At 42.2% G+C, this 9,616-nt stretch overlaps 1 protein-coding gene across 3 annotated transcripts in view; it reads left to right on the top strand.

Annotated features, from left to right (window-relative positions):
- epsti1 (epithelial stromal interaction 1) overlaps nt 1-8,481 on the top strand; it is an 11,438-nt gene extending 2,957 nt beyond the window's left edge. For all 3 annotated transcript variants that reach the window (XM_086124021.1, XM_086124022.1, XM_086124020.1), the window contains 4 exons: nt 511-594; nt 2,112-2,185; nt 6,589-6,758; nt 7,223-8,481. In XM_086124021.1, the coding sequence (XP_085980147.1) occupies nt 511-594; nt 2,112-2,185; nt 6,589-6,758; nt 7,223-7,392 (498 nt within the window). In that variant the 3' untranslated portion in view covers nt 7,393-8,481. The remainder of the gene's footprint in view (nt 1-510; nt 595-2,111; nt 2,186-6,588; nt 6,759-7,222) is intronic.
- Nucleotides 8,482-9,616: the final 1,135 nt, after the last annotated feature.

The following is a 9,616-nucleotide window of genomic DNA, read 5'->3' as shown; positions in this document are numbered from 1 at the left end:
ACATGCATATAAACATATACAAGGTAAACCTGACTAGTGATTATGTTTAATCCGCAACGGACATTTGCAACTTGCTGCTTTTTCTTTGGGATAAATAATGATCCAACGTTCCACTTATTTTCTAGCAGGTTACAAACCAAATTAGTAACTGAATCATAACTGGTTTGTGCATTTTCGGCACTTTGAATTTGAAGCAGTGTCCTATTTTTTGATAGAAATTTAACGTGTTAAAAAAAAAGATTAATCAAATAATTTTTAAAAAGTCATTGATTCTTTAAGATAAATCGGTAGTTAAAGTTCTAAAGTTGAGATTTTTACACAGAAAAAAATCTGATCGTATCGGCCAATCACACTCATGAATTATGAATTATCGGTATCGCCACTTTTAAAACCCTGATTGGAAAATCCCTGCATGCAATAATGTTCATGTAATTTGGGCAAATTGGTCATTTCAGAAGTCTCACAAATGGATGGATGGATGATGATACAGGTACACGTGTGTTTCATTAGTTGAAACAGGAATATATGGCCCAAAAGAAGAGGCAAGAAGAGGAGGATGAGCTCAAACGGAAGAAACAGGAGCAAAGAAAAAAGGTAAATCAAAACAAAAAACATACGTAGTCTGGCTGTTTGTTTGGTTTTTTTTTAGGGGGGGGGCGGGGATATAAAACTGGTGAGTGTAAAGAAATCATGCTAAGAGTCTTTTTTTTTGGGGGGGGGGGGGCTCTTTCACATTTCCTTGTGCTCTTCTGTGTTTATATTTCTGTCAAGTCAGCACTTTTTGACAGAGTCCAGAGTTACAATGAACATTTCCCCCCAGTTTGAGTACTTGTCGCAACAAGTTCAAAATCACCACGTCCCAACAACCGTTGAAGGAGCAGTAACATTTACAGACACTAGATGGCACTTGAGGCAAGCATCAGGACATGATGAAGGAACGCTACTATGATGAGTGCTCTACAGACTACAAGTGAAATGAAAAGTTAAAGTAGCAGTGTCTCTATGCATAACAATTGCCCCTTTTTTGCCTACATTTTGGTGTGTCAGCCTTATTCTAAAATGTATGACATCATTTGTTCGTATGGCTCACTGTCTATCTATCTATCTATCTATCTATCTACTGTATCTATCCTCCCGTCTGGCCATCCATCCATCCATCTAGCTAATCTGCTGCATATTCCCTCAATTGAAACATTCACGATTTCATTTTTTTACAGAAAACATTTTGATTTATAACTTACAACAGCATCACAGGTTGGGAATTCTAAAATGGGTCTTGGCCTTTCAGTGTAGAATTTGCATGTTCTTCCTGGTGTTAGTATGGGTTTTATCCGGGTACTCTGGCTTCCTCCCTCACTCCAAAAACACCTCTTAGGTTATTGGAAAACTCTAATTACCCTTAGATTTGAATGTGATTATAAACTAGCTCCAGCCGAGAAGGCCGATGGCCTGGCCGAGGTGGCCGTTCATAGTGCTTAGCGGGTGTCCTGCTTGCTGCCTGAGAAAGTGGGCGTGTGTTTAGTTGGCAGTAACATTACGGGAGTGGCTCCTTAATCTTCTACATTTCAGAATGAGGACCCAATCATTTTCTTGGGTTGGGCAGCGCTAATGTTGAGAGAGCAGGAACATCCAGGAATGCTCCGAGATGGATGAATGGAGGAAAACACAACTTAAAGGGTGTTTTTTGCGAATAATTTGGATCTCAACATCTCTAAAAGCTGAAAAAAGTTATTTTTGCATGAAACAGACCCTTTAAAAACATACAAGTAGTCTCTGCTTTGTTTTGAGGCTTGACGCCTTCATAGAAAATGAATGGACTTAAAATATTTCCCTACGGAACATCATTCCAAACTCTCTTACTGATACTTCACTTGAAATGGATTTTGGGAAAGTACTTATGCAATGTACATTACGCTGACAAAAGTAGGACAGAAAGTGAAGCCAGATCCTTGGACAGACTTTCTTTGGGAATTTTGCTTAAAGATCCAAAAGAGCATTTTTTATAACTGCACACAGCTTTTTACAGGATGTGCTCATATTGCTTACAGTGCTGTGACAAAGTATTGCACTGTATATAAACGTGGTTACTGTGTCTCTGTGATGCTTTGCAGGCGGAGTGTCTGGAGGAACAGAAGCAGGTGAAGGAGAAGAAAAGGCAAGAACAACTCCGGCAAGATTGCGCCCAGTGAGTCTTTCTGTCTGTCTGTCTATCTATCTATCTATCTGTAATAACAAACTGTTTCCAACTTCATATAGTTGCAACAAAAAAGTTGGATGTTAGCAATGCAGACAAGCGCAACATACAGTAGCGGTTTGAACAGTGTGATGGTCCAGTATTTGTTATTGCTTTGTTTACATTTAAAGAGCGAGGGAGACTCTGTTTAAAGACCGCTTGAAATTGCATTTGCACTGTGCTAGATTTATTTCCAGTACCTCCCTCTACCTCTTTAACACAGCGATCGTGCAAAATTGTCACTTCCCAAGCCCTACCAGAAATCCTCGCATGTATACACCTTTGTCTTTGAATAAGATGAATATGTTAGATGAGAGACGGCCCGGTGATTGACTGGTTAGTGCATCGACCTCACAGTGCAGAGGTGCAGGATTCGATTCCGGCCTTCCTGTGTGGAGTTTGCATGTTCCCCCTGTGCCTGTGTGGGTTTTCTCCGGGTACTCCAGTTTCTTCCCACATTCCAAAAACATGCGTGGCAGATTAATGGAACACTTGACATCGTCCCTGGGTGTGAGTGTGTGCGCGAATGGTTGTTTGACCATGTGTACCCTGCGATTGGTTGGCAACCAGTTCAGGGTGTCCCCCGTCTCCTGCCCGAAGACAGCTGGGATAGGCTCCAGCATGCCCCGTGACCCTTGTGAGGAAAGGCGGATCCAAAAGTGAACCTAAATATCTCCCACCCGGTACATCCAATCGCATTAACTCATTTTGTTACTCTAAAGAGGACATTCAGTGCTTTCCAATGATACCAAATTTGTAGGGGTTAGAAAAAGTAAGAAAATGGATTCCCTCAGTGCAAGCACTTTTTATGGGAAGAGGAAAAGTAATACTTTTTATCGAACACATTTTGTCTTGAAATGCTGTTGGCATTTTAATTATAAGACTCTTATGAACACGTTAAAGTGTTGTTTGAGTTGTTTTAAGTGTATTTGAGCCTGTTTAAAAAATGTAGTGGGATTTCAAAAATTTCTTTTGGAGTAGTCCAATTACTTCACATAGATTGGGGAATTTCAAAATAAATGTGATTGGACAACATTTTTTTTCCTGGTAGTCAGGAGGTTAAGACATAAATAGGAACATATCTTTGAAGGACTTAAAATGTTACACTTAATACTAGAGCTGTCAGTTTAGCGCGTTTCTATTGGCATTAATTTAAATTAATTTTAACGGGATTACATTTTTTCTCGCGAAATTAACGCGGCACACGTCACAGCGGATGTTACGTTGCTCTATAAATAAACCAGAAACAAAACAACAAGCGAGCTGCACAGGTCCACGCACACGCGAGACACCGAAAACGGATACTTAAAGAGTTAATGAATGGAAAGTTTACTTTTAAAAAGTTGCCAGATTGTTCCACTGACAAGACCAAAGTTACCTGTATGTTTTGCAGTCATAAACTGAGCTATCATCATAGCACGTCGAGTCTGAAATACCACCTAATGACCAAGCACACAGCTGACGTGAGACCCCTCGTCTCAGACAGACAGCTATGGATCATTTCAAAGCGAAAAAAATGGATGACACGACGAAGAACAAATTTGCTGAAGCCATAGCTAAATGTATGGCTTCTGCGTGCAAGCCTGTAAACATTGTCCACACCTCGACTCAAGCTGATATCATTCGCATTGCATCTAACGACTCCACTACGGATTGCCAGCGAGAGCCTCCATTACAAGCTGTGTACAGAGATTGTACATAGCGGAGAAGGCTAAGGTACACCAAGCGGGAGAAGACACTGTTTCGGGAGAGAAATAAGAGACTAGGTTGATGAGCCTCTGGTGAATAAAGAGCAGGTAGCCTGTCGAATACGATGTATGCCACTGACGCGATTGATACTTGTTTGGAACTATTTTGTGTGGAAGGTTACAGTGTTCCATGTCCATATAAATAAAGCGTGTGGAGCTTCTCTGTGTTCGTCTGACAGTGACGGTGCGCTGAGGCACTTTGAGAGTTCAGCAGTGCAGTGGTAGCGACCTAGCGACCACACTGAAAATAAAACGTCTCCAGTGTTGTCATCGAACCAAGTGTAGTCATCCGAAATGATGTCTACACAAAACCGTAGAGAGACTTCGGCGCAAGGACCAACAGAATCAACATAGCCTGACTGCTGTGTTCAAAGCAAACTTGAGAAAAACGAAGTATGCAATCATGGCTTAAATCCACTATAGGCTGAGTACTAGTTTACCTTAGATGTGCACTTTATAATGTTATATTGCTCTGTTTTGATTCCATATAAAGAGCTGTTAAAGCAGCTGTTGTGTGACAAAATATTTTTTTCACTGTTGTTGATAGACAGTAATATTGTGTGAGAGATTATGTGTGAATAACTGCTCCAAGTGAAAAATGTTCATGTAAAATTGAAAATCGAAATTGTTATTTCAGTAAATATTTGCATTTTGCACATGGAAAACTGATTCATGATTCCATGTTGATGAGGGCATTAAAATGGGGGAAAAATAGGACAAAAAAATAAAAGGAAATTCAGAAACGATAAAAAATGCATGAGTATTCACGATTAATTCTTAGTGAATTTGAGTTAATTATGACAGTTGCATTTTTAATTAGATTAAATATATTAATCGTTTGACAGCTCTACTTAATACCCCTGCATGCAAGTACAGAATAAGCTATTTTAGTGAGACGTAATGAAGCTTCCCAATCATTGGTGACACATCACTCTTCCCTTTCATTACAATATGCCGAATACACTGCATTGACATGATTTTCGCAGCTCATTTATTATAGCGCGTTGACGGCTGCTGTAGTTGGCAGGATGCCACGAACAGGAAACACATGGTGACTGCCACAGAGATGTGGTGATTGAGGACACGCCAAAAGTTGCAAACTCAGCGATGCACCTTGTAAATCTCTCTGAGACTGATATGAGGTCACATGACACAGGAGGAATTCGAAGGCTGCAGAACCAAGGAAGTTCATGGTGTTGTGGCAGCTACAGGAAGACAGCAGTCTCATTTCCTGCTCGAATGCGCCATTTGGCTTCGTCCACCATTTTGTCAAGACACACACACACACACACACACACACACAACATTTGGCCTTCTCAATGTGGTTCTTCTGACTTGGACCTCTCAAACTTTCTGAGATGACTGTGTGTGGGGGGAGGGGCGGGGGGGTTTGTTTGAGTGTGTCAGTGTGCGTGCGTGTATTTTTGTGTGGGCATACACATGCACATGTAGTTCACAGAAGGATGTTGTTATGACAGACTAACAACTTGATAATGACCTTGTAAAAACATATGCACGCACATCTTCTACACATTTGTGAAATTGTTCAAGCTCACGATGTTTTGCAAGTCTCCTCTTCAGCAAGAAACCTCACAAATGTGTTCTGCCAATAAACATGACCAAACCCAGAAAATAGGTGAGCTATGGCGGTCGTTACCTGAGCCCTTAGGCACGATGATGTCATTTTCAGTCGACTGAGAATGTCAGTACAAGGCAAAATGGCCATCCCCTGAGAAGGCTTAAAAATAGGTGGGTTTTTCTGCTTCATTCATATGACACAAATGTGTGATTACCGTAGTCAGAATACTGTGTTTAAACCAGCAGGGTCACGTGTAAATTCCAACATATAGTAAATACATTTTGTTGACTTCAGTTATTATTCAACCCTTTCATGCACCCTGTAAACTAACAACACAATAAGCTGTCCACTGTAGTAACCGCTGTCCCTGAAAGGGTTAAGCCAAGTCAGTATTATAGAACATAAGATTCACATTCTGTATTTTGTAGTTTTTTATTATTATTTTTAAACCTATCCTGTTTTGTGCTCAGGCACAGGGCCGTGTCTAATACAAAATATTGCTTTGGCACCCTCTTGTGACATCCATGGTGCCAAGGAACTAAATCAGGGGTGCCCAAACTTCTTGGACCGAAGATCGACTTTTCGATCAACCAACCTCCCGCGATCGACCCGTTACCGCGCACACACACACACACACATACACACGCACGCCATGATGAGCAACAGCCTGACACGGAGGTATGCAACGCACTTTTGCAGCCTGTTAACTATCGTAGCTCACACGTACCATTTTAAAGTGCTTCCCTCGGCCCTCTAGATTCTTATTCTTTGCCCGTGCCCTCGGTGAATTGTACACGAAACAAATTCTGTATGAGAATAATGGTAACGATAAAAGATATAGTGCATGATCACAAGCTGCAATTGCAGACTGCTGAGCGCTAACAACTTCCGGTGACGCAGGTCACGCGCCACTTGTAGGTTAAGTGAATTGAGCAGCTCAGTGTTTAGTAAACTAATTTGTTGCCATCTACATCAAATCTGCACAGTCCAGTAACGTGTGTGTGTGTTTATTTGCAATTTCTTGACAGAGTGAACACGGCCTTCCTGGACAAGCTCGACCGTCACGAGAAAGGAAGTGAGAAAACCCCAATGAGAAAGGCCGATGTCAGCCATTCACCACTGAGCACTGATGGACAAGAAAAACCGGGACCCCATCCAGAAGAGAGCTGCTCTGGCCAGATGATGCTAAATGATTTAGGTAACGTTTTGAATGATATCCTGCAATATATCCGCATACAAGAGCGGTAAGCACACTCGTCCATTGAAAAAAAAAGAAATACAAAAATCTGTATGTGTTTTTTCAAATTTTTCATTGTCACTGTTCTTGCTGTACGGCACCAACACAGAATGGTGGTGGGCGGGTTGATTTATCAACATGCCACCTTGGGATGAGGTGTAACAGTCAGGACAATGTTTGTGTAAATAATGAATGCTTGATCCTCAAAATCGGGGAAAACGTAGATTTCATCATCGTGTCAGACATCAGCAAATCTCATGAAACGACAACTTCAATTGACAAAAAGTGTCACGATAGAATAGATAATTAAACTCACTACTGAAGCCTGGATTTTCCATGTCGCTCTTCTGTATCAAATCATACTGACAACCCCCCCCCCCCCCAAAAAAAAACCAGCCAAAAAAGGATTGTTGTCTTATTTACAGACCAAGATGAATACCTTGAGCGGTACCAATACAAGAACCTGGAATGGGCCTTGATGAAACTGATGGTAAACTTTCCAGAACTCAGCAGAGTTTTCCTGGAGGACATTCTTGACCAGTGTGCTGGTGACTACCAGCGAGCTCACACTTTACTAAAGCACACAATGACCTGAAGCTGAAGCTTTTTTTTTTTGCTTGTCTGAAGTATATTGTGTTGCCTTATGTATGAAACGTTCTGTATAAATAAAGCTGTCTTGCCTTGCATTTAATAGCGACACATTTAATAGGGACTATCCATTTGCTGTTTGAGTAAATTGTATTGAATTTGTTTTGTTTTTAAGAACAACGGGGCATATCAAATGCTCACACAGACCCAGTATGGCCCACAGGCCGACTGTTGGCTACCCATGATCTTGGTGTATTTGCTGTCTTGTCTGCAAGCATGAATGAATCACGGTTTTTAACACGGATTTGAATTCTCGCAGAGGGTCAGCGTCATGAGTCAACATCGTCTCATATTTGCGGCCCTTAATTGAATCAGCGTGTGCAGCTGGAAGTAGGACCGTTCCACCCAAATGCGTAGATGATGCGCCCCTTTATTTTGTTGTTAGTAATACTATAAAGAAACCACTGGGAGTTGGACTTTAGATCACACTTGTAAGAGTTTTGTTACACTTCATCCAAATACCCCATTAGTGCACAAACAAAATATTTACGAGATGTTGACAACTTATGTTGGACCAATGGATGTTTTTTTTTAATGGAAAATGCATGGCATTGATTTTTATTTTATTGTTGTTCTTTTTCTCTTCCACATCACAAAGATTTTTCATAAATTGGGAAGGTGCCTCAAATTAAATGTGTGTCAACTTCCTGCAAACTAAGACTAGGAAATTAAAAGACTTCCTTGGGTACCAAGTAAGTGAACGAGTTCATATATATATACACAGTATATATATACAGTATATAAATATCAGCAGGCTCCAGAGCGCTTAACTCATTCACTCCCAAAGACGTTTTTAAACGTCTTTTCAGACTTGGTCTAGAATTGGCTGGTACTGAATGAGTTAAGTGGCCCGGATAAGCGGATTAAAAAAGTGGATGGAAAATTGTTATGTAAAATCGGGTTTTAGAAAAAGTTGGATCTCTGGAGTGCCTGGCCACTGATCAAGTTCGAAATCCAGCAAATGTTTTACTATCTGCCCCTTTTTCCACCCTGATGTTACCTAACAGTGATTTACACAATAAAGTTCCTCCATCGAGTTTCTCTATCCTTGATATAACCAGCTTGGCTGGCTGTAAATCCAGCGCCACTTTCAAGTGACACCATGTAGTGTATGGACTGCTTTTATAGTTCTTACACTCACTCTCTGTTTTTCCACAATCATGAAAAACATCCGCAAGTAGAAGGCAGCAGCCAACTGGAACGTGCATACTCACCGGGAAGATCCTGCCCACTTTTACATACCAACTTGTCAGACACATTGCAGGAGCCAGCCTACGAAGCCTTTCTTGTGATGAGCACAGATTATGCCGTGGTTCTCATTGTAATAAGTGCCGGACTTTAATTTTACAATCAAAATGTGCCAAATTTTCAAAACAGATCTCTATGGAATTCTCATGTCTCATGAGATCTCCAAAGAACTTTGAAGAGTGTTCTAGAGTGTCTGAGGGTCAAACTGGTCTGGCCCGCGAAGTCTGCAAGGGGGATCCAACTCGGAGGGGGATGGTGGCCACTCAGTGGCACCCCTCCCGGTGCGCAGTGAGCTACGACCTGCTCCGTGTTGACCTGGAAAGGCCCAGGACAGTGGCCTGGGCAGCCCGAGGGGCTTCGGTCTGGCGGCGCACCCTGTGCTCGCTGTCCCTTGACTCAGATGTGGGTCCTCACCCTCGGTACAGCTGGCCACCGGCTGGCCCTCAAGCCGGTGTCAGGAGTCCGCGGCAATGTTAGCAGCCCACCCAAATCTTCTTGAAACACAGTCCAAGAAGTCGAAAGTTATGTGGGTGAGTCTGAGGGTCCTTTTCAAAATACATACAAGTGCATTTAAAATGACGGCCGGTGTGCGTCAGCTGCGATGGGATCCCGGGCATGCAAATGGCTGTCTTGACCGTGGCATGGGGTAGATGGAACCCGACCAGTAAGAAAGTTGTCGCTGTGTGCACTTAAGCCTTGGTGGTGGGCTCAGGGGGAACAGCCACACAGGTAGCAAATATTCAAAAGAGAGATTTGAAGGGCTGAAGCGGAGAAGGGTCAGATCCTGCCATTCAGAAGCACAGTGTGATGGCCTGCGTCACCCCCGGACAAACGAAAGGTAGTCGGGTTGAGATGCCCGAACCCAGAAGGGCAGAGAAGGGCGCTCAGCCGGGGCACAATTGTCCAGACACCCGCAAGGTTTG

This window comes from Hippocampus guttulatus, chromosome 11 (genome assembly GCF_054856545.1).
Source record: "Hippocampus guttulatus isolate MCC_2025c chromosome 11, RoL_Hgut_1.0, whole genome shotgun sequence".
In the NCBI taxonomy this organism is placed as follows: Eukaryota; Metazoa; Chordata; class Actinopteri; order Syngnathiformes; family Syngnathidae; genus Hippocampus; species Hippocampus guttulatus.
The sequence above is the reverse complement of the archived record's forward strand: the minus strand, read 5'-3'. Positions and strand labels throughout refer to the sequence as shown.